This window comes from Condylura cristata, unplaced genomic scaffold (assembly GCF_000260355.1).
Source record: "Condylura cristata isolate star-nosed mole 26May11 unplaced genomic scaffold, ConCri1.0 scaffold00017, whole genome shotgun sequence".
In the NCBI taxonomy this organism is placed as follows: Eukaryota; Metazoa; Chordata; class Mammalia; order Eulipotyphla; family Talpidae; genus Condylura; species Condylura cristata.
Window position 1 is genome coordinate 16,965,943 of NW_004567118.1, and position 25,399 is coordinate 16,991,341.

General features: G+C 40.1%; 1 protein-coding gene across 1 annotated transcript in view; it reads left to right on the top strand.

Moving 5' to 3' along the window:
* SPTLC1 (serine palmitoyltransferase, long chain base subunit 1) overlaps positions 1-25,194 on the top strand; it is a 45,714-nt gene extending 20,520 nt beyond the window's left edge. Inside the window, exons 7-15 of the mRNA XM_004684482.2 lie at positions 4,988-5,117; positions 8,861-8,950; positions 10,981-11,088; positions 14,368-14,463; positions 14,791-14,887; positions 16,159-16,213; positions 18,247-18,364; positions 21,778-21,851; positions 23,665-25,194. Coding sequence (XP_004684539.1) covers positions 4,988-5,117; positions 8,861-8,950; positions 10,981-11,088; positions 14,368-14,463; positions 14,791-14,887; positions 16,159-16,213; positions 18,247-18,364; positions 21,778-21,851; positions 23,665-23,758 — 862 coding nt within the window. The 3' untranslated portion in view covers positions 23,759-25,194. The remainder of the gene's footprint in view (positions 1-4,987; positions 5,118-8,860; positions 8,951-10,980; positions 11,089-14,367; positions 14,464-14,790; positions 14,888-16,158; positions 16,214-18,246; positions 18,365-21,777; positions 21,852-23,664) is intronic.
* The last annotated feature ends 205 nt before the right edge of the window (positions 25,195-25,399 follow it).

A 25,399-nucleotide genomic window follows, 5' to 3' on the forward strand; every position in this document is an offset into this window, starting at 1 on the left:
TCCTGAGTCTGGTCACCACCTTTGTGGTCATGCACACTACCTGGGGAATGCACTCTCTGCAGCACCCCCACTCAGGCTCCTGCTCTCAGCAGATGTTGCGTCCTGGCATACTAGAACATAGAAGCCATGAGTTGAGGGCTTCCTTAGCTTCTCCCAAACAGATCTGTGTTAGCATGGCGCCTACTGGGTTCATGGTGCTGCCATTTACTGTCGGGGGCACAGTGGGCTGTGGAGCAGAGCGAGGGGTGGGGAAGACAGGCAGCTGGTTGTGCTGTCAGAAACACTTGTCTCTAACCCAAGCCTCTTTTTTGAATGGACTATTAGGTGACTCTTAATTTTATCAGATGTTTGTTTTCTCTTTTCCTTTTTCACACCATAATCAGAATATTTTTCAACATAAATCTGGTCATTTCTCCGCTTCCTTTCTTCCTAAAGTAAATTTACAGGCTCTTATGATCTAGGGCCTTTTAGAGTACACTTTAAAGCTCATCTGTGCAATTTTCCTCAGGTACTCACACTGTTGCCTCAGCAGCCTTCTATGCTAATTTCCTCCCCGCTCAGGCTCTTTGCACTTGCTAGTCCTTAGTCCTTTTTCTTCCTTTCATCTGTTTAATTCCTGCTCATTCTGCTGATGCTACACATGTACCAGCTCTGCAGGAAACCTTCCCCAACCTCTCACATCAGGCCTAGACTCTGCTGCATAGAGGAAAACCCTTATGTCTAAGTAATTGGGTGTCTTTGTGGATCTGTAATCATGTGGGCCCTCATCCTTCCCTTCAGAGTCACTCTTCTTAAACCTGCTTGCCTGCAATTGTGTGCACACACACGCAGTCACATTCTGTCCTCTGCTCGTCTTGCCTCAGACACACTGTCCTTTTATGGCACTTGCCACAGTTTATAGTAGTCCATTGCCTCCAACAGTTTTGCTGTGTAGTAGTGCTCTATAAGTACTAGTTCAGTAAATTAATAGATGGAGGAGGGAACTGAAAGAGGGGACCCTGGCTTACTTGGTCTCTGCACTATTCGGCTACTTCTCACTCAAGGTGGGGCTGCTACTCGTGCAGCAAGCTCAGGTTACTCGCGCAGGGCTGGCTGTACCTGGTGTTTTAAGGTATATGTGGCCTCTCCTTCCCTGAACAACCTGGAAGCAACCATCACACAGCCTGGCCTGAGTGCTACTGTTTCCTCATATGACCATTAGAATGGTTAGAAAAATCAAGTAATAAGACTCAACACTAAATTGAGAGGCACTAGTTTATTTTAAAGATTTACTTATTTATGCATATGAGAGCTGGGGTGCAGCCACAGATATGGGAAGGTGAAAGGATCCAACAGAGACAGAGTTGGGACAGAACAGGCAGATTGACTGAAATATACTGTTGAGGGAAGCAGCAAGCAAAACAGGAGAGGTCTGCTGCATCATGTGGGTCCCTTCCCTGTCTGGGGATCAAACTCCCATTGCAGTGGCTGCAGATAGCTTCACAGTGCTGTGGCTTAATCCAGTGCACCACCAGGGATGCCCAAGAGCAATTAATTTAAACAATATTTCTGGGTTTTAGTAATAGCATTGTACCCACAACCACCTTGTCATTCATTGTCGCTGTATACAAGTACCCACTGTGCTTTCCTTTTTGAGATAATAAATACTATATTGCCCTCTAGACTTACTGCTTGAAGCTCAGGCTAAATTCACTGGTAAATGCTATGCCTAGTGTCTTAAAACTTCATTTTCTAGAGTCTGTAGACAGCTATTCTTTTCTACGTAATTTTAAATATCATATGAGAAATTCACTTTAAAGGAGGCGTATTGGAGGTAAAAAAGAACACAGTTTCACAGCTGTGATGTTGACATTGATATAAGGCTCAGGACATTTCCATCACCACAAGGTTCCTGCCTGCTTCCACACTACATCTCTTCCGCCCTGCCCACTCCTTCACTTCTGCCAACCTCTGAGCTGTCCTCCATTTCTATAGTTGTGTCTTGTCAAGATTACTATACAAATGTAATCATACAGAAAGTAACAATTGAGAACTGGCTTTTTTCATTAAGCAGTAATTTCTTGGCTATTCAACCAAGCTGTGCAGATGAAGAATTTGTTCGTTTTATTTGTTGGGTTCTATTCCACCCTGATGCACTTCAATTGAACCTTTCATCTGTTAAGGACTTCTGAGTTTTTCTGTTTTGAGTTGTTACAATTAAAGCTTCATTATAAATATTCATTTATAGGTTTGTTCATGACCCTAAATTTTCCGTTCCCTACATATATGGCAAGGTGTGCAATTGCTAGATCACATGGTATTATTGATGGTTTAATTTATTAAGAAATTGCCGAACTCTTTTCCAGAGTGTATTTTTACTGTCAGCATAGTTTAAGGGATGCAGTCACTCCCCGTCCTCAGGAATATTTGGTTTTCACTGTTTTTTTTTGTTGTTGTTATTTTTAATTATAGCCTCTTTGAAGTTTTAATTTACACTCCCCTTGTGGCTAATGATATTTGCTGTTTGTTGGACTTTGTCTGGTTTTGGTACCAGGTTAATAAAATAATTCATAAAATCATTTGTAAAGTACTCTATTCTTTGGAGATATTGTATAATATTATTATTAATTCTGTAAGTAGAATTGTCCAGTGAAATACACAGGGCTTGGAGAATTAATTTTGGGACATATTTTAATTATGAATTCAATATCCTTACTAAAGTCTATTCAAATTATCTGTACCCTAATTGGTTACATTGAGGTAGTTTTGTTTTTCATGGAATTGTTCCATTAAATGTGTAGCAATCTTTAAAGTATATTCCTTTTTTTTTTTAAGATTTATTTATTTGTGCATACTGAGCTGGGGTACAAGCCAGAGGCTCAGGGGCAGCGAGAGGCTTCATCAGAGCCAGAGTGGGGAGCAGAACAGGCAGGTCGACGAAGTACACTGCTGAGGGGAGCAGCGGGCGGGTCAGGAGAGGTCTGCCACGCCATGTGGTCATCTCCGGCGCAGGCGGGGATCGAACTCATGTGGAAGTGGCTTTAGCTTTTCAGTGCTGCGCTTTAACCCGCTGTGCCACCAAGGAGGGCCGTATATTCCCTTTTTAGCCTTCTCTTTGAAGGCTTTTTTATTTCTTTGTTATTTGCTCTCGAATATTTGACTGTAATTGTCTTGGCATTTATTTGTTGGGGGTTACCTGTTCGAATTTCATTTCTGTAGTCCACAGGTGGAAGCGTCTTACAAATTTGGAATATTATCAGCCAACATTTCTTTCCATGCCTGTAGTTCTGCCTTCTTTCTCTTTGCTGGCAGTGCACTGACAGGAATATCACATCTTTTATGATAGTCTGAGAGGCCCTGAGACTCTGTTCTTTTTTTCCTAGTCTTTACTCTCTCTGTTGTTTACTTGAATTATCTCTCTTGTTGTATGTTTTCATTCACTGACTCTTTCCTCTCTTTTTCTTCATTCTGCAGCAGAACCTATTGTTAAGGTTTTTCTCATGGTTACTTTGTTCTTCAATCTGTTATCTGTTTCTTTGCTGGCTTTCTGTTTTTTATTTGATTCAAGCATGTTCATAATTGTTCATTGATACTTTTTATCATGACTGCTCTAAAATTGGAATGCTGACATATGTCAGCTCAGTATTGGCATATGTTGGTTACTTTCATTCTGAGTGTTATCTTTTGGCTCTTGGTATGATCAGTGATATTTGATTGAAACCTGGAATTTCCCTATTGAGCTGTTTTAGTCTATATTTAAACTTGTTTTAATTGGCTTTCTCTAATAATCTTTTAACAGAGGCAGGGGGCACTGCTGCCTCTTCACTGCCAGGTGGAGGTACAAATCCAGGACCCCACATTTGGCCTCCATTGACACCTGGTGGGGGTGGGGTGTGTTTTAAAACATTTCTATTAGGTCTTGGTGAGATCCTGCTTTCCACGGAGTCCTTCTGCCAGACCCCAGCCTGAGAGAGGGAGGGTAAAGGGGGGGGTAGAAGCTGGGGCTCCGTGTATTCTTCTCAGCACCACCCAGGGAGACATTCGGAGAACCTTGTTTTAACTTTGCAAGATCAGAGTCTGGTCCTTCCTTAGCCTTTGCTGGTATGGAGGTGATAGGCGAAGTTTTTGTAGTCTGAGATAGAACCATTTCTTTTTGCTGGGCTGCCCTTCCCTATACCTTGGCCAGAAAGAACAGACTTTTGTTAAAGCTTTTTTGTCTGTGCTCTCTTGGCTTTTCCAGTTTTGCCAGCTTCATAAACTCAAGTTGGGAAAATCCGTAGAGCACATTTCATGTTTATTTCTCACGGTCTTAGCTAATCTGTCTTTTCTTGTAATGCCATATACTTTTAAAAAAGATTTATTTATTTATGCATACTAGAACTGGGGCACAGGCCAAAGGTGTGCACAATGAGAGGATTCACCAGAAACAGAGTGGGGAGAACAGGCAGATCTACTGTAATACACAAAAGGGAGCAGCGGGTGAGTCAAGAGAGGTCTGCTGTGCTGTGTGGGTTAGCTCCCTGGCCGGGGATCAGACTCTTGCTTTTAAATGATATAACTTTAATTAAAAAAAAAATCTCTCCCATAATTAGCCCAATTGAAAAGATTTTTACTGGATTTGAATCTCCAGGACCCAGAATTCTCCCCTGGGTTATGTAGTCAATCATGTATTGCTTCTCGTGGCAAAATGATGGCAGAGCTGTCGAACAGAGATGCCCTATTGCCGTATGTCTTAGAAGTTGCTGAGAGTAAACCCGATGTGATCACCTTACTAAGATGAGTGATAATTTTTGAGAGGGTGAAATGTGACCAGAATATGCTTCCTGGAACAGAATTGAAACATGGGATGAAGCAAAAGCATTGTTTTATAAATGTTCAAATATGTTTTCATGTACTTACTGTGTAAAGTTAGCAAATAAGTATTGGTCATTTTACAAAAACAAGGATTCCTTTTCTGAGAAGTTTAGGGTCCTTTAAACCTCATTTTGATGATTATGTCTTCTTGCAGAGATAGAGCTGCCTGCTTTGCTATTCAGAAAGGATTACAGGCATCACGTAGTGACATTAAGTTATTTAAGCATAATGATATGGCTGACCTGGAGCGACTACTAAAAGAACAAGAGATTGAAGATCAAAAGGTATGATTCTTTTGAAGAAAATTATATACCTCTTTTGTACTTTCTAACCAGCTAAATTATATATGAAATGATAATTTGTCATAAAAACTTGCCTGCGGATCATATTTGGATATTAAGTAAGGTGTACTTGCTTATTAAATGTACTTCTTGTTGGAGAGCCAAGTCTGATTATAATTGCCGCATCAATGCCATAATTATATATGGCAAATTCGGGGAAGGGTGATCTAGTCAACTTTCTAAAAGAAAGAGAGAAACAGCACACACTTTGGGGCTTGAGAGATAGAGACTCTCAACTCTAAAATAAGACCAGAACTCATTAGATGTTAGAGACTTGCCTAGTGAATTTCAGATAGGCTTATTCATATCATAGTAAATCATGTATTGATTAGCCAGAGGAAATAATGGCAGCAGATACATTTATGAACGTATGAGCAAAGTGAGACTCTTTCCCTCTCCTCCTTCCCCCCAATTTTTATCCTGGAGCTCTGAGCAGCTCTGACAGTGGGAAAACCCTGTCTCAGCATGGCAGCATGGCTTTCAACCAGCTGCAGCCTGTTCACATTTCTTCCCAAGTACCTTCTTAGTTCCTGGGGGGGAGGCAGGTGGTGGGGGCCATTGGGGATTAGTGGAACTGCCCCTTGGTTTTGTGATTGGAAGGTATAATGGGAAACATGTTTGGAGCATTATTTAGAATTTTCATATCTGAAACCCTGAGGACATGGGTGGGAAAGGTCATTCAGTCTGTGGGTCTCAGCAGAGGCCATTATGTATGGGCTATACTGGGAACCTGGCTGTCACATCCTTTGTCTCAAACAACACTTGTAAGTGGACTTTTCCAGGGCAACTCACCCATTACTAAAATAGCTGATTAAATTGCTCATCTCATTCCTTGTGTTTGTGTTAATTTCCATTTTTCTGCTATTTGCGTTCTTCCTTGAGGATTCTGTTATTTTTGTGTAGGTGGCAGTCTAAAGGCAGTACTTAATACATATACATATTCTCATGGTAAATATGTATGTCTGCATATTTTACATTTTATATCTGATATGTGTAGGTCAGTGTTTCATCATTACACAATTTATAAAAATCTAGAGGGTAATGCTTAATATTGAGATCCATTCCACTGAGAAAATTCTTTCTACAAATTGCAAAAAGAGGTGCCTTATTCTGAGTCAGTAATAGAATGCTACTAGAGAACAGTGCATTGGAAAGAGTGACCAGTGAAACAGTCTGCTATAGAATTTATTTTGCCAAGTTAGCATTGTACAAATTTGGAAACATATTCAAGGTGTGTGTGTGTGTCTTATAAAACTTATAATCCAAGGAACTTTCTTAATGAAAGATAACAAGAAATAAAGTTCAACATCTTGATAGGTATTTCCATTTTGTAGTTTTTACCTTTCTACTGATCTATACCATGTTTTCCTAACATAAGTAGACTTTCTGAGTTACTGCATTTTTGATATTAAAAATAATTCTTTTTTCAGTTTCACTTTCTATAAATTAAACTGGATACTTATCTTTCATTTGAAACTAAAATATTGCAGTTTAGCCCAGACTTAATATCACTCAAATTTTAGTAAAATATAGTCAAATTTTATTATCACTCTCCTGAGTATTACATTTCATAGATGATTTTTCATCCTGTTTTGTAGTGTTCTTTTGTCCTGTATTAATGCTTTTAAAAAAAAGACAGCACTGTTTAAAGAAAAAGTGCAAATAATGGAACAAGTGAAAAGTAGACTAGCCTCCCTAAAAGTTAGAGAAATAGGTTTTTTCCTGGCCATTTAAGGAACTTTTTAATAGTGAAAATCAGAGCTAGTCAGTTGTTACAAGGCAAAGGACTGATCTGTAACTGGAAGAGTTTGAATTGGCACAACCTTTCTAAAAGGTAAATGGGCACTTGTACTCCAGGATTCTTAAATAGCCATGCCTTTTGACCTAGGTATGAATCTAGGTCTAGTGTGTGTGTGTTATTGTTGCTTTTTAAAAATTTTTAAAGATTCACTTATGCGTACAAGAACTGGGGTGTAGGCCACAGGTGTGGGGGTGAGAAGATTCACTAGAGATAGAGTGGGGAGCAGAACAGGCGGATCTACTGAAATACACTGCAGAGGGGAGCAGCAAGCAAGATAGGGTAGGTCTGCTATGCCATGTGGGTCACTTCCCTGGGATCAAACTCATGCTGTAGTGGCTGGCAATAGCTTTATAATGCTGAGACTCCCTGCGCTACCAGGGAGGCCTTGAACCTAGGTCTTTAAAAATTAGTCAAAAAAAGTGTCAGATTTAAGGTTATTCACAATGCAGTGTAATAAGCAAAATGAGGGAAACAACTTAAATCTAACATATGGAGTAAAAATTAAATAATTTATGGTATATTCATAAAATATTTTTATATCTATATGAAAATCATCTTTTAAATAAGATTAAATATTGTGGAAATGCTCACAGCATTTTAAAAAACTATCATATCATAAACTTAAAACCCTGACTTGAACAAATTTATTAAACTATCAGTATGTATGTAATTCTTTTTTGTACTTTTATATTCCCTAAAATTGTTTCATTGAACATTCTAAAGTTATGAGAAAAGTACTTCATTTTTGAAAGGAAAGGAAAGGAGAAAGGAAAGGAAAAAGGAAAGGAAAGGAAAGACAGGATTCTACCCCGTCCTCCTTCATGCCCAGCAGACACATATGTCCCCTGCCAGGCCATTCAGGTTTGAATTAATGACAAGAGAGTGAAGGTGACTGAACAAACTCAGTGCTGTCTGTATACATTAACATTTCTCCACACCCTCAAGCTCACTCCCTGAGCTTCACTGAGGTGGGTTCTAAAATACCTCTTAAATCTCAACTCTAAACTTGAGCTTCTAGTTATCCATTAGAATTAAGCAACCTTTGAGTAGTAAGGTGGTGGCAGACTGGATCCAGCTCACTGCTGCACTACAGATTTCTTTAGCGGTGAGTGGTGTATTAGTGACTGGCCCTCAGTGGGGCTGGCGAGGTGTCCCTCCCCTGCCTTCCAGCACATCTGGGTATGGGTTACATGAGTTTGACTTGACCTCGTAGTGAGGAGTAATAAAGGAAAAGTGTTTTATCTGATTCTTGGTAGATGAGGGAGTACAGGGGTTTGTTTATTTTTTAACTTATTATAGAAAATTGCCAGCACATTCTATGAAAACATTCTGTGATAGTCCCTGTTTTCTTCACCCAGCCTTTTTTTTTATCATCTGCTTTCTTGGATCCTTTGAGCCTTCACCTAACTCCCTATTACTTCTGTGGTGATGGTAATTGTCATTACTCTTGGAGTTCCTCTTTATCATAGATAACATTTACAGGCACGGAAATGCACAAATCCTAACCATTACAAGTTGAATCATTGGTTATACCCACATAACCCAGGTATCATGACTACTGTATAACATAAAAGATTCCTATCTCTCCAGAAATTTTTGGGCCCCTTCTATTTTTCTGGGCTTGGAGGATTTTAATATTCTCTCCTAGTGCCTAAACTGTGTGTATGTATGTGAGGTTGCCTAGTTGATGTGAACTGAAAAGTCATATTTAAGAGGAGAAACCACACTGTTCTTCATCTCAGAATAGCAGAATCTCAAACCCTGCGGTTTCAATGCACTCAGACTTGACTTTGATAGCTAAATACTTTCAGGTGAAAGTATTTAAGGACACATTTTTGCATTTAGAGTTACAAAAATTAAAATGCGACTTTTTATCTTTTTAAAGAATCCTCGAAAGGCTCGTGTGACTCGACGTTTCATTGTAGTGGAAGGGTTGTATATGAATACTGGAACTATCTGTCCACTTCCAGAATTGGTAAGCAACCTTGTTAATCATTAAACAAACACCGGCAACATTTGACATTTGTGCTTTTTGTTTATGACCACTTTTTTTTTTTAAAGATTTATTTATTCATACATACCTGGGGTATAGGCCAGAGGTGAAGGGGGCAGTGAGAAGCTTCAACAGAGACAGAGTGGGGAGCAGAACAGGCAGATCAACGAAGTACACTGCTGAAGGGAGCAGCAGGCAAGGCAGGAGAGGGCTGCTGTGCCATGTGGGTCACCTCTGGGGCCGGGGATTGAACTCTCACTGAAGCAGCTGCAGCAAGTTTGCAGTGCTGAATCCTAACCCACTGCACCACCGGGGAGGGCCCCACTTTTTTTTTTTTAAAGATTTATTTATTTATGCATACAGAACTGGGGTACAGGCCATGTTGTACGGGCCAGAGGTACAAGGGGGAGGGGGGTGAGAGGATTCACCAGAGACAGTGGGGAGCAAAACAGACAGACTGGCAAAGTAAACTGCTGAGGAGAGCAGCGTGCGAGTCAGGAGAGGTCTGCTGCACCGTGTAGGTCACCTCTGGGGCAGGGATCGAATTTGCACAGAAGCGGCTGTGGCTGGCTTGCAATGCTGTGTCCTAACCCGTTGTGCCACCAGGGAAGGCCTGTTTATGACCACTTTTAATGTCTAATGCCTGCACTGCTTTGTATAATAGGTATCAAAAACACACTCTGATCATACTGTGGAGGCAAATTAGCTTTTAATCTTTAACCTATTGTGTCTTACTTTTTGTATATACTGATCAACAAGTATAAAGCATTATTTCTATGGTCTTTGTGGGAAATTGTCTTAGTAGTGAATTAAACTTTAAATAAAAGTATAATTTTGACATAAGAAAAAATATGTAAGATACAGGAAAATTGACTAGCCCAACTTCTCACGCCATATACATTAAAAACTTGGTATGTGATCAGTGTTTTAATTTAGTTGTGAAACTGATCATATACATATCACATATGGATAAGTCGACCAAACACTAGAAAAAGTACTTGTAAATACTTATAAGTGCATGTGTTAGCTTTCTAATGTGTAAATAAAATAAAATGAAATCATTAGGAAAACATAGATACATATGCATCTATACTTTTGATAGAAAAGAATTTTCGTAAACCTAAAAGCAAAGGGGATAAACAAACTGTAAAAGCTTATTGAAGGAAATTTTGTCTGCATCAAAAAAACAGCTGAATCTAAATTGAAGGCAGAATATGTACATATCCCCAGGTGTCTTGGTATATAATCAGGCCAGTATTTCAATAGATTAATAAATTATATGTCTATGTTCATAGTATTTTAACATTTTCTTCTTTTAAAAACTATTATTCAATCAAATTTAATCATTTTAGAACATCTAAAGTTCAGTCAGTTTTCATCAATTTATGATGGCTATGTTCTACTGTATATATATATGTGTGTGTGTGTATATATATATATACATATATAATTATCTTCTCTAAACCAGTCACAAACACTGTCCTTATGCTGTAGGATTAGGCTCCTGTGATTCTTTGGTAACTTTTTCATCAACTTTGTTTTGTCTGTGCTCCTGTTGACAGATAATCTTATTTAATATGTTTATATGCTATTGCTTCAGTCACACTGAACTCACAATTTAACAAACTTTATGGCCTTTTGTACTGAGAAGCACACTAGACAGCGCTTCAGCACTATGGCTGGGGGCTATCACCCAAAAAAGTAGAAAATGTGAAAAATATGAGAGTAAATAGACCATGAAAAGGACCCTTGCTTACATTATGAGCTGAAGCAGTCTGTAAGCTGACCTGGGAACATGCTTGTTAGGTCAAAGTTTTCACCATTCCCTACATATATCCTAAGTATTAATTTTGGGCTTACAAGTACATTTTGGCTAGTAGATTTGCAAATGCTAATCCACCAATATTGAAGGCTAACTTCCTTTCTCTCTTTGCAGTTTAATTTTGTTCTTACCTATTTGCTGTATATGCTGCTAATCATCAGTATTTTAAAGTTGTTTTCTTAACACATAGGTTAAATTAAAATACAAATACAAAGCAAGAATCTTTCTGGAGGAAAGCCTTTCATTTGGAGTCCTGGGTGAGCATGGCCGAGGCATCACAGAACATTTTGGAATCAATGTAAGCTCTTCTTTTTTGAACATTTCTCCATACAGAAAATGTAGCTTCTTTCTGTTGGGCATGTTTTAAAGGCACAAAACCATCTCCTCGCTGACTTCAGTGACTGGTATGTCACTCACTGAGCCTAAGAAGGAGCTGGTTCACCAGACCTGGGGACTAGTCTCACCTGGAAAACTGGAAACTCAAAGTGGCTAATTGTAGAATTTGTGTTATTTGGTAGTAGCATTTGATCCTGACTTTCAGTGACTCTTATCTAGAAAAAGATCTGTCTTCTGTTTTATTGTTAAAATTATAAATTCCTTTAGTTGTTTATTAGAAATTTTTTTTTAATTTTTATAAAAAGATTTATTTAAATTATTTATGCATACAAGAGCTGGGGTACAGGCCAGGAGTGCAGGGGTTGAGAAGATTCACCAGAGACAGAGTGGAGAGCAGCACAGGTGAATTTACTGAACTACACTGCTGAGGGGAGCAGCGGGCGAAACAGGAGAGGTCTGTTGCGCCATGTGGGTCATCTCCTGGTCATGGATCGAACTCGTGCTACAGTGACTGCCAGTAGCTTCGTAAGTGCTGAGACTTGACCCCTCATACCACAGGGAGGCTTTAGAAAGTTTTTATGATGGCAATGAAAGGGTTTTCTTTCTATAATTTAAAATTCTCTAATTTCTGTAATTTTTCTTTGTGTGGTGGTAGATAAGAGCCTTGCGGCTTTTTTATTTATGTTTAGTGTCAGAAACACCACCAGCAAAGTTCATCCAGGTCCTGGATAATGAATGAGTTTGTTGTGCTTTCTTTTGCTGAGGAGAAATGAGCTCCAGATGCCCAGTCTTAGCAGTTTGTGCTCCTGAGATCAGGGAGGAGCAGCATCACCCACTTGCAGAGCCTGTCTGCCCTCGACAACCTGTGGTAGAATCAAAGGAAGCTTTTTTCCAAATTCCATGGAGAAAAGTTTTGCAATCTGTGTTAAAAGCTTGAGTGCAAAATATTTTTAAAAGTTGAATTATAGAATATTGAAGTCACATAAGATCATCGCATCCCAATACACGTATAGTCCTAGAGAAAAACAGTAACAATATTGTATAGAGTATATTCCTCAAAGACAGCCTGATATTTAGCAATTAAATGCCCCAAGGAATTTAAGATAATTGAAATATAAGTGAAATTACTAAAGCAGTTTTATGATGAAAACTTCTAAAGAAAAAGGCACTAATTACATCGTTCTAGCTTTTTAACTATTCTTATCAGTTGTCCTGGAAATTGTTAATGAGGACTTGAATACAGGTGCAGAATGTGTGAACCTTCATTATGATTCAGACAAATACTATAAAAAAAGCTTTGTGAAACAATCAGATATTTGAACCCTGGATATTTGATATTTTTTTTTTGTATTAAAAAGAAGTATTTATGAATACAGAACTGGGATACAGGCCAGAGGTGCAAGGGCGGTGAGAGGATTCACCAGAGACAGAGTGGGGAGCAGAACAGGCCGACTGATGAAGTACTCTGCTGAGGGGAGCAGCAGGCTGGTCAGCAGAGGTCTGCCTCTCCATGTGGGTCACCCTGGGGAAGGGGAATGGAACTCATGATGAAGTGGCTTTACCTTCTTAATGCTGTGCTTTAAACCGCTGTGCCACCAGAGGGAGGGCCCTATTTGATATTTTTTTTTTTTAAGATTTAATTTATTATTTGTTTGTGCATACAGAACTGGGGTACAGGCCAGAGGCTCAGGGGCGGTGAGAGGTTTTCACCAAAGACAGAGTGGGGAGCAGAACAGGCAGATCTACGAAGTACACTGCTGAGGGAAGCAGCGGGCGGGCCAAGAGAGGTCTGGCTCGCCATGTGGTCTCCTCCGGGGCAGGAGGCAGGCGGGAATCGAACTCATGCGGAAGTGGCTTCAGATTCTCAATGCTGTGCTTTAACCCGCTGCGCCACCAGGGAGGGCCTCTATTTGATAATTTTTAAGGTGTGATAATAGTTCTATAATTATGATTTTGAAAAGTGTATATATTTTAGACATACACATTGAAATATTTATAGGTGAAGCCATATGAAGTCTGAGCTTTGCCCCAAAGAAAAAGTGCTAAGGGCAATAAGTATGTTGGAATAGGATATGTGTTGATAATTATTGAATCTGGGTGCTGAGGATTCTTTATTCTCTCTACTTTCATAGTCAGCTCTCTGTATCTACATGTTCCACAACTACGGATGGAAGATACATTCTATGGAAGATACATTCTATGGAAGATACATTCTACATAGTCTGACTATATCTGTACTGAACATGTGCAACATTTTTTTTCTTAGCACTGTTCCCTAAACAGTGCAGTGTGTCCTAATAACCATTTATGTAGCCTTTACATTGTTTTAGGTATCTTAAGTAAATAGAGATGATTTAAAATACATAGGATACATGCAGATTATATGCAATTGGCTATGCTATTTTATGTAAGGAATTTAAGCATCCACAGATGGGGGGATGGTCCTGGAACCAGTCCCCCACAGATATCAAAGGATGTGTGTATATTTGAAATTCTTCATGACAAACTATAAAAGAATAGAACCAAGGTTTCCTCCTTGAATCTGTGGGATGCTTAGAAAAACACCAAATGTGGCTTAACTGGTTGTTATCATAGTCATCACTGAGTAAATTGCTAAATGATACCCTGTGCTCAGGTTGGCACATGGTGCTGGGGAGCGAAGGTGAGGATGGCAGGGGAATTAAGGAGATTAGAAGAGAACGAGGACGCACAGAGCATGTTAGGGTTGTTCACTGACTAGTTTGCCCAGTTTGGTTAAAAAAATCAATTGCCATGATGTTTGGATGAGCTGATTTCAGTTTTGAAAAGGGCAGGGGTAAATTGAATGTAGGGACAAAGTTCCCCTATTAGATTTCTTTTTATTTATTTTAAGTTAACGTCTGTGATGGAAGGCTGGCTAGACTACTGTTTCAGCAAGGAAATGATTTTATTTTGCACTTACAGATAAATTTAGTATCAAACAGTTTTGAATTTTATCCTTTTCATTTATCTCTTCCACTGTGACTAAATTGTCAATGAATGATGAAATGGCAAGAAGGCATAAAATGAAAGAAAGAAACACTTTGAAAAACATTTCATTTAATGATAGATTTTGTATGGCTTATTCTTTATTTTTAGTAGGTAGTTTTTCTTGAATCCAGATGTTGACTTGGTTAGTGCTGCAACTTTATCTGCAGGCTTGACATTGACCTTTTTTCTTTTACATTGAGGAATAACATTGATGCTCCCTCTTTTCTGGCAGATTGATGATATTGACCTTATCAGTGCCAATATGGAGAACTCACTTGCTTCTATCGGGGGTTTCTGCTGTGGCAGGTCTTTTGTAATTGACCACCAGGTAGGTTCTTTTTATAGGAAAAAAAAAAGCAAAAACAAACCAATTGTTTTTGGTTACCCCTAAATGTAACTTATGATTTACATTAAAATTTCATTGTAATAGTTTATCACATTTTTTTAGTCAGTTAAAGAATCACTCATAATATTTACATCTAAAAATTATGTCCCTTAAAAAAATTCTTGTTTGTATGTATAACTTTATGTATGCTGGACCTTACCACCTTGCTAGTCAGTGGATGGTAGAGAGATTTGGTGCCTTTAGAATTTTTAGCTCCCACAAAAGGCAAAGAAATGTATTTATGTTTTTGACTCATTTGTTTCTTCTTAGCGGCTTTCAGGCCAGGGATACTGCTTTTCAGCTTCATTACCTCCCCTGTTAGCTGCTGCTGCAATTGAGGCTCTCAACATCATGGAAGAAAATCCAGGTATAACCTATGAACTGCAGGCAGTCAAAGACACCTGGGTTATTATAATCATGGTTTGTGTTTTGGAGGTATTAGCCAGCAGAAATTATCACATAAAACTAGCTCTGAATGATAATACCCAGCATTTATTATTAAAGATTTATTTTATTTACTTATGCATGCAAGACCTGGGGCATAGGCCAGAAGTTTAGGGGTAACATGATTCATCAGAGACAGAGTGGGGAGCAGAACAGGTGGATCTGCTGGAATACACTGCTGAGGGGAGCAGCAGGTGAGACAGGAGAGGTCTGCTGTGCCATGTGGTTCAGCTCCCTGGCCTGGGTTTGGAACTCATGGCAGCACTGAGACTTTAACCTCTGTACCACCAGGGAGGCGGCCCCTATATACCATCTTTAGGAAGAATAGCAGTGAAGAAGTTGTATCTGCCCCAGGGACTTGGCTTCTCTTCTTTCCAGACCTGGAGCCACAGCACAGCAGTGCCCTTGATGTATAGAGGTGACAGGAGGTGTCAGTTCCAGACTTCAAATCACTAGGTTTATCATCTTTCGAGCTGATAGTCTGCTGCTAAATTTTTGTATATACAACTTTTTGTCTAGTTTTCCTCTTCAGTCTCAGAATCAGTTGATGCTGAGGGAAACCTCGTTTAAACACACACCTAACTTGATAGGCACAGTGATTAAATGTGACTTTTGGCAGGAAGAGTGCCTCTTCACCAAAGCCTGAAATAGGAAGGGAATAGCAGGCATTACCAGGTGTTTCTGAATATTTGACATTAGTTTTAATTCCAAGAATTCAGAAATATGTGCACATTCATATGTTCCTATGTCAGATAGCCTAGTGTGCCCACTTCCTGCTCATGTGTTTTAGTTATTTTCCTTGGAAAAAAAAGCCATCAGGAAGAGGAAGAAATCATAATCATTACTGTTGTGTCTGTTTTTCCCCCTGATTATTTAGCATACATAAATAAGTAATATGTTCATTCCCTTTAGGTCTCTCAACCAGATTATTTGTAGATGAACAAGAACCATTAGTTGGATGAGGAATACCTCATCCTAGGTTTTGTTGAAAGTTGGGTAAAATTAAGATACCAAGGGTAAAAGTCAGGGTCTTTAGAAAGGAGTTTTTTTTTTTGTCTAAATGTGTGTTTTTAATACATGGAAAAATTTGCAACTTTCAAATTGATGAGCTTGGACTGCATTTTTAAAAAATCTTTTGAGATTAGTAATCACATCTTAGAAATATACCAACAAGTGTGTGTGTTTTTTATACAGGTATTTTTGCAGTATTGAAGGAAAAATGCAAGCAAATTCATAAAGCTTTACAAGAGTAAGTTATATATATATTTTCAACCAATTTAAAGTTTATCTGGCCTACATTTAAACAACCAATGAAAAATAAATGTCATCTTTCTGATTTTCAGTATATTTGATAGACTTGGGTCCGTTTGATTGAATGTACCTAAAAACCCGAAAACTGAGTTCATTGAAATTTGTCCATGTGTACAAAACCAGAGTATCCATTCCATCATTGTTATAAAGAATCATGACTGCTTTTCTAAACATGATACAAGCTCATTATTAAAATATTATAGTAGTATAGAAAATAACACCCTAACATGCTACCACCAGAAGTAACAGGGTTAGCACTGGAGAAGCTCTCACATCTATATTCACTAAATGTTATCGCTGCATATATGAATTAGGTGACAGTGGACTCATACTGTCTGTATGAAAAAAGAACATGTAAAAAAAAATGAGTGAAATTGAAGTGAACCGTATGCATGTTTGTTGATGTGTTTCAACTACAAAAGAATAGTTCATGGTGATTCCTCTAGAGTTGAGGAAAAAATTGAGATTGGTGGCCTCTTTAGGCACTCATGTGCCCAAGTTTTTTTGTAAGTTTGTTTTGTTTAGCTTGCTTGACTGTCCTAAGGTAAAATATGCCTTTTGGTGGCAAAAGTCCTATTTCTATTCCAGATCTAAAAAATTGGAGACTTTGGAAAAAGGAAAGGACTGTTGATAAATAAGCAGATCACAGCTGTTCCAGATAAAGTGGAAAAGAAATAATTAAAATTCTGGGTGTGTCCACATGAAAGTACAAAAAAGTTCTTGCATGATTTATGCTAGAGAAGATTGTGGGTGGTGGTTCCAGTAACTTGGTTTATGAAATATTAATATGCCAGCCAACACGGCCCTGCACATTCGAGTCACCATAAGTTCATGAATACCAATGTCAGGTGTCCTTTATTCTGATAGACAGAGAGTCCTCCACTCTCCCTGCTCTTTCTTACCGTTCTGCTCCAAATCCCCCATCTTTCATTTTACCCACCAGGGCTAACTGACATCTCTGATAGATATAAATAAAAATGAGCTGTTTAATTCTATTTCCAGTAGGTATGTACCACCGCTTGTATGCTGGTCAAATAAATAAATGAATAAATCAATAAATCAAGCAGTGTTTTTATTATAGGAGAAAATGGACTTTAAACGAACCTATCTAAATAATGGCCTGTAGTTCTCATGCCATGTATGGTGATCATTTGTAAATGTTTTTTACCCCTAAAAAAAAAAATCTGTCTTCCTCCCTTAGTAGTTTTCTGTTCTGTTAAATCCCGGGAGAGAAGGAAGTAATTGTAATTCAAACAAAAATGTAAATAAAATCTACAAATAAAAGTGAAACGTTTTATTCTAAGTATTGCCGGTGGTCAAAGTATAACAATGCCAGAAACCATTCATATAGTTTTGGAGAAGACAAGAGGCAGACTCAAATGTAAATAGCGTAAGGAACTTTATCAGTTGTGACAAGTGGTCCATGAAGGAAACACTAATAGAAAATGGTGGCGCAGACCCTCCCTTAAAATTGTGAGAAGGGGAGCACTCAGAGCTGATTCTGGATTTAGACTCGGGTTTGTAGCACTAACATTAGCATTAAGACCTGGAGAGCGCAGATGAGAGAAAATGAAAGGGCCCGACTTGAACTGTGGCTGAGTGGACTTGTGAGGATGGGCTGCCAGTGGGTGGTGGATGAGGAGCAGGGCCTATGGCCTTTCCTAGGGGGCTCTGGGGACGATGCTTTTATTTTCTGTGAAATCTAAACCAGAGGTGTGTCTGGGACAGCAAGACTTCTTCCCTGCCAGCCTCCCAGAAACCATGTTGCAGGTGTTTCCTAGACTCAGAAGCACTGCCTGGGGCATACATTTCTCTGTCAACTTTGGAAAAGCCACTGAATAATGTCTCCCATAAAGTTGCAAATTTCTGATAACATCCAGTGGGCCTTGGCATTGCCAACTCTATAAAATTATATGTGAGATGTCTTTGAACCTGGAAAGAACTTATACTTGTGTTTTTTTCCTTCTTTAGCATTTCTGGATTAAAAGTAGTAGGGGAGTCCATTTCCCCAGCATTTCACTTACAGCTAGAAGAGAGCACTGGATCTCGAGAAAAAGATGTTAAACTACTTCAGGAAATTGTAAATCAAGTAAGTATCTGTTATTCCAGTGACTGTCTTCTTACCCTGGGCCCAAGCAATGTCTTAACATCATTTTTAAGAAATGCCCCCCATAATGGGAATTGCTTGCTGCCTCTTGTTCAGATGCCCAGTCATCCCATGTCTGGCACTGTCCAGGTAAGTCTATAACTCATCTTTACTGGCAGCTGTAGTTTGTCCCGTTAGGTCTGTTTCAGCTCCAACTGAGGTTGTGTTCACCTTATATTAAAGTGTACTTTCTTCTACTCTGAATGATTAGCCTTCTAGAGAATCCATTTGCTTCTCATTTACAGAGCCAGCCTTTCATCTTTTAGGTGGGGGTGCACTGCACCAAGTGATTGTGCACACTCTTGGACAGGCAAAGCCCCAACTGTGCAGGGCACCACCAGGGAAGACTCACTTGTGCTTTGCTCTTGCTGTTCAGTGGAGCCGTGTCTCCTGATCCTCGCCTCCTCACTTTCCTCAGTGCCACTCTCTCTAGCATCCAGTGGCCCTGCCGCACAGTGAGCATGCGTGCCTGGGTTAATGCTGCCCTTTACCTTAATCTGCAGCACATCTAGGATGTACTTGAGAATGCAAACAGCCTTCATTGGCATGCTTGTCTAGAGGGTTCCTTCCAAAGGCTCCTGCTCCAGATATGTGCTGTAGGTGTCAGGTAACGAGGGTAGCTGCCTTTTGGTGCCTTTGGCCAGCCTGGAGCTCAGGAAAGGCAGGCCCTTGCCTAATATGGAGAATGCAGTGTGATGCCACCTCTGATTTCATGACGTATTCAATGTCCCATCTCCTACAACATGTGAACCACAGATGGAGTAACAGATCTGTGTCAGCTCTGTGCAGTGCATGGCCTTCCAGAGTTAGTTGTCTCAAATAAAATAAAGTCACACCGAGAATCTGAGGTAGCTCATGAAGGAAATGTGTCACACTCAGAATGATTGGAGTAAAGGGACTCTCAGTTGCTACAGAAGGAAATGTCACAGGTTTCCCCCAAGGCACAGCAAACAGGAAAAAAGACTCTTTAAAGAGGAAAAGTATACCACAGACTCCTTTCACTGCCTCAATATATTAATTGTTAAGTCTTTTAAATTTGTTCAGACAACAAATCCTAGTGGTACAGGGGGTAAAGGCAGGAAAGCACAATCAAGCACAATCAAGCTATCCCCAGCCACTGCAGCATGAGTTTGATCCCCAGCCGGGGGTTGACCCCCATGGTGCAGCAGACCTCTCCTGTGCTGCTCCCCTCAGCAGAGTATTTCAGTAGATCTGCCTGTTCTGCACTCCACTCTGTCTCTGGTGAATCTTCTCACCTCCTGAACCTCTGGCCAGTACCCCAGCTCTTGCATGCATAAGTATATAAAAATAAATCTTTAAAAAGGGGAAGTGCAGGGCCCTCCCTGGTAGCGCAGCGGGTTGAGGCACTGCACTGAGAAGCTTAAGCCACTTCCTCATGAGTTCGATCCCCGCCTGCCCCGGAGGAGATCCACATGGCGCGGCGGACCTCTCCTGACCCGCCCCGCTGCTCCCCTTAGCAGTGTACTTCATCGATCTGCCTGTTCTGCCCCCCACTCTGTCCCTGGTGAATCCTCTCACCCTCCGCATCTCTGGCCTGTACCCCAGTTCTGTATGAATAAATAAATCTTTAAAAAAAAAAAAAAAGGGAAGTGCAGCATCCTCCTGGTTATAGTTCTTAAACAAACATAAAACTGAGCAAGCTTATAAAATAAATATAAGTTGAATAAACATACCAGTAAAATCCCAATTGGTTACCTTGCTTTCCTGTTCCACCTAAGTTTGTTTCCCAAACGGAGTTGCTGCTGAGGCTGATGCAGGGAGCTGCAGAACTGCTGCACATCCCAAGCCGTGATCCGCACCGTGCTGCCCTCATCCCCCAGGCCTCTCCTCCAGCCCCCTCAGGACAACCTGCTGTGTATCACACTGCCCTGTCTTGTTCTCACTGGATAGTAGCAGTTAAGGTTTTACTACTACTGTGCACCAGAGGGAGACTGAGGTGAACACGGGTGAATGGACTGACTCAGTGCCATTGCCCTGTGCTTCATAGATGATCGTAACTGTTGAAGAGACAGTGAACGTGCATACGGGGAACAGCTCCCCAAATGCTGCCTGTGGGCCCCAGCTCCGTCCTGGCTGTCTTCAGAAGATCATCTTGAAATTTGACAGAAAAGAGCTAAATCTCTGGAGAGGCGACGAACTAATATCTGAAAATTTGCACTTGTTGAAGCAAGAAAGGGCTCACCACTTCTTTGCATCACCCATGGCTTCACCGCAAAGGCCCTTTGTCCTTCCTCTCCCCTTTTTCTTTCTAATATTTGAGAGAGAAGAGTCACAGCACTATAGCTTTAGTTTAAGCTTCAAAGAATTGAGAGTTTTGCCATGTTTTTGTTTTTGCAAACTGCACAGTGGTCTATGTTCACTAGCCAAGGCTAGACAGAACCAGTATAGGTGATTTTGGGACTAACGGACTTTTCCAGATATACTTCTAAAATGTGGAATCAATAGAAATCTAGCGTCACTGCCTGGTGGTAGTTCATTTTTAGTTCATAGTAGAAGAAAACCTGCCTGCAGCGTACAAGGTGGCCCCTTTTCCGGCAGATTCCTTTTCTGCCAAGCCCTGGGAATAATTGTTCTTTCTTACACCACCTATTGCTATTGATTTCTTACAGGTATGATTCACATACCTTAAGCTTTGCCTTTTAAATTGCTCAAGTGAGCAGTTAGTATACACTCCAGTTGTGCAGCCATTGCCATCTAATTCTAAACATGACCACCCTACCCCCCAAAAAAGCCTTACAACCTATTACCATGGTCTGATTTTATGTTTGCTTTGTTTTGGTAGCATTCTCAGGCGTCTTCACTATTGGCACTGGGTTAGTGTATGGGCAGGCTGTGCGGAATAGTGCATACTCTTGTGCTTGGGGGCACCTTGTCCAAATGTGCCGCCCAGAGATCAGCGATATCGCTGTTGTTTGAAGTTTGCAGCCTTCTGAGACAGACCTGCTGACCTTACTCCCCAGCCTGACTCTTAGCTAGCCTGCAGGACTGCGTTTATATTGTTTGCTCATGTCCTGTTCTGCAGTGGCTAAAGGGATGACCACGACCTAGAGTCATACTTAAATTTAGTAAAATACAAAATTAGGTCACATCTCAAAGTGCCAATAGCCAAATGACCTTGTGGCTTCCGGCCTGGATGGTGTGGCACAAAGTCTGTTGCCCCAGAGGGGTCTGTAGAATGGCCCTGTCCAGACTGTGTTGTGCATTGTGTTTTTAGTGGTTATGATTGGACAGTCGAACCACAGCTGCTGTTGAGGACCGCACTCAGTGTGCTTCCCTGGGTTAACTGCCTCGGTGTCTGCAAACACTTTGTAAATGGATTCCCTTTCTTCACACAGTGCATGAGCAGAGGCATTGCACTAACTCAGGCACGGTACCTGGAGAAAGAAGAGAAGTGCCTCCCACCTCCAAGGTTGGTAGACAATAAAACACCACCTTTTATTTTTCTACTTTAAATTCCATGTGAAATGTATTTTTGAGAGTCTGCTATAAGGTAAGGAAGACCTGTCAGGCTGCACAACACTGCTTGGATTTTCTTGTAAACAGACTATAAAGTTAAGGTACTGATGATACCTACAATGTAGCGCTAAAAATGGGTTTTCTGTTAAGACTAGCTTTTCCCTTTCTCTAGCTTACTTTATTATAAGGATATAAGGATACTGCATATAAAACATACATAAAATGTGCAGTAATCAACTTTTCATAGTGTTGGAAGGCCACCAGTGAACAACAGGCTTTTAGTAGTTAAGTTTTGGAGTGAAAAGTTGTATGTAGACTTTTCTACTGCACAAGGATGCGGGTGGGGAGTCAGAGTCCCTAATGTTCATGTTGTCAAGGGTCAACTGTATGTCATTTGTTTTCTGTTCTGAAGTTAGATGTTTCCCAACCTTTAACTGAGAAGCCCTATGGGCTCACAGTACCCTCCCTTTTAACTTAAATGGCTGCAGTCCCAAGAATGAAGTGAGATAGAAGTGCCAGTCACTTCTCTGCTCCACTGTGCTAGTGCAGCTGTGCAATTGGGGGCAGTCCTGCAGGAATGGCACAGGCCAGGGGGTGGCAGGACTCGGCCTGCTGCTGTCCATAACACCACGTGGTGCTTCATGTGACAGACACTTATGAAACGCCCAGAGAACATCTAGAGAGGTTCCAGAAGTTCTGCATTGGAAGGTGCCTTGACTCATGATAGAAAATCAGCATTCATTCAACAAAACATCCTGAGTATCGAAGAACGTGCACTGCCGTTGAAGGGGGTTTGTGTTCATGGCACTCGGTCACTCAGGTCACAGGAAGAGGCCACAGTTAGTCCTGGCCAAGGAGGAACCCAGGTGATGTTCAAGCCTAGTCTGGAAAATTAAACCTGTCAAATATGCTTGTTGACACCTGGTGGGCATGGTGGCCTTCCTGCAGAGTGTGCAGTGATGGCGGAGACCCATCACTGCATCTGGAGAGCCCAGAGCACAAATGCGAGACACAGCAGCAAGAGGAAGGCTGGAAAAGGGGGAAAAGGTGGCTAGGGGAGAATCAGAGTTGGAGTGTTTCACAGAAACGGGGTGCAAGATGGCTTCTGGGAGCCACTCTGGCAACAGCTGTGAAACACCCTCACAATCCTGTGTTCCTTTCTCCCTTCCCCAATTGAGAGGTGTGCGCCAGGATTTGAGGAAGAAAATCTGAAACTGCTATGTCCTCAGACTCCATGCCCAGTGAAGTCCTGCTCAGAATGTGCCCAGTGTACTGAGTAGATGTTTGCAGAGGGGAGTGCAGAGAAAAGAGTAGGCTCACCCTGTCAGGTTCCATTTCTTGTCTTCAGTTTCCTGAAACATGAAGATTCCTGCCTTGCCTTGTTGTTACAAGATTTTCACATGACTTTTGGTTAATTGTGAGTAACCAAACCCTCTTTAATTTCCCTATTGTTGAACTCCTGCTTCAGGCCTGGTGTGCTTGAAGCAACAAAAGATTACTTAAAAGACCAGTTGTCCAGGCAACCTGGGCAGAGCCAGCCCCTGCCAGGGTGCTTTGACTAGACTCACACTATCCCCAACACACTTCTGTAACTGTCCAGATAGGCTTCAGGACACGGGCCTACTCCAGCTCAGCCCTGCCACGGTGGAGACAGCAGCTGCAGATGGTAGATCAGCTAATGGGAGGCTGGGTGGTGTAGAACTTGACTCAGAAAAATGGGCTTGGGTGAGGCAGACTTTACATGATGATTTTGTCTTTCTTGTCAGCATTAGGGTTGTGGTGACGGTGGAACAAACAGAAGAGGAACTGGACAAGGCTGCAGCCACAGTCAAGCAGGTGGCCCAGGCTGTCCTGCTTTAGTGCGGACTGTGGGCCACTTGGCCACCTGCCACGTAACATGAACACAGACGTCGGTGTTGCTGCTGAGCGACCTGGAGGAAGGCCTGTGGATGTTTGGGGATTTTTTACAGTGGTAGATACGGACTCTGGCACGAGAGGGATGCTGGTTATTCTTAAAACAGAAAACATGCCTAAAAGCCCAAGATATTTTTAAGAGTAAAACTAATGACAGCAAAAGACTAGTATTTAAATTGTGCTGTTTAGTACTATTTAAATGTTTTATTATACTAATATTTTATATTTTTGTTGTCATTTAAAAGTGGAGCTTTAGTTTATCTCCTTTCTGTAAACACCCCTTAATAATTTCATAGAAAGTAGCTTTGCAACATTAAAGCTTTGAGGAACAACACTTCAGCATATGTGATGCAAAATGTATTCCGAAAGATCTAATTCAACCATATTTTTTTCAGTCTTTATCATGTTTAGCTCATGGTGGCTAATAAAGGAACACTTTGTGTGTGATTATTATAAAGTTTTCATTATAATATTTGAGTCCTAGAGTTTTTATATACACTAAATCTTGACGTTGTGCCATTTCTAACAGCTAATCGTAGCACCTCTAGCCAGAGAGTAGTCATTATACTTCCTAAGTAAGCAATAATTTAAATCAAATACTGTTTTATTTTAATATAATTGACCTTTACATTTATTATGTGTTGACTTCTAATCTGTTTCAGGAAGAAGATTATTGTGATGATCCCAAAGTATAAACCATGTCCCTGATATTTTAGAATATTCTAAATGTATTCCTTTTTTTGTATAGTGGGTTTGTCTAGAGACATTCGACTATAGGCTTTTTCTAAGTTAAGGAAAAGGAGGCTTTTTGTTCTTTTCAGATTATGAATTCCAAATACTTTTTAAAAGATGTGAAAGCACTGAAAGTAAAAATTTTAAGCTGTAATTCAGCTACCTGTTTCTTCTTTAGCAAACCAAGTTAGGTGTTATAAATGTTTGTGATACATGCTGCAGAGTGCAGAAATAACATGTTACTCCTTTTATTACAGGTAAGGGAATAAAATTATTAAAAGATGTCATTTTTATAATGTATGTGAATAACAAATGGTCTTCAACATCTTTTTAAATAACATATTTTGTAATGTTTAGTGTCTATTTTGCTTGAGGTATTTCGTACATATGTGCCTTGTGATTGCTGCTGCTTTAAAGAATACTCTTTGGGGAATGAATCTGTTTTGTTTTGTTAATGAAATAAACCTACATTCCTGATAAGCAGTCTATTTGCCTATGTAGCATATTCAACACAATAATTTTTTGATCTTAACATTTTTGTAAACCTAGCAAAGTTTTCTGTGTGTGTGTGTTGAGAAACAATTTAATTTCTTAAGTGTTTTTCTTCAATATATAGTATCTGAAATTTCCTGGGTTCATACTGATTAAAGTCCTGTACTCTTATAATTACTAAAGTACCAGCATTATTATTTTATAAATAGATAAGGCAGAACAATTTTCCAACTATATTTATACTTTCTAGAGTTTATGTTGAGATACTGCTGCTTTTTTTAAATGATTTGAAATTCTTAGGGAAAATAGTAGAGCAATAGACATTCTACATCAATCCTTGAAATACACCAACATTATGTAAAT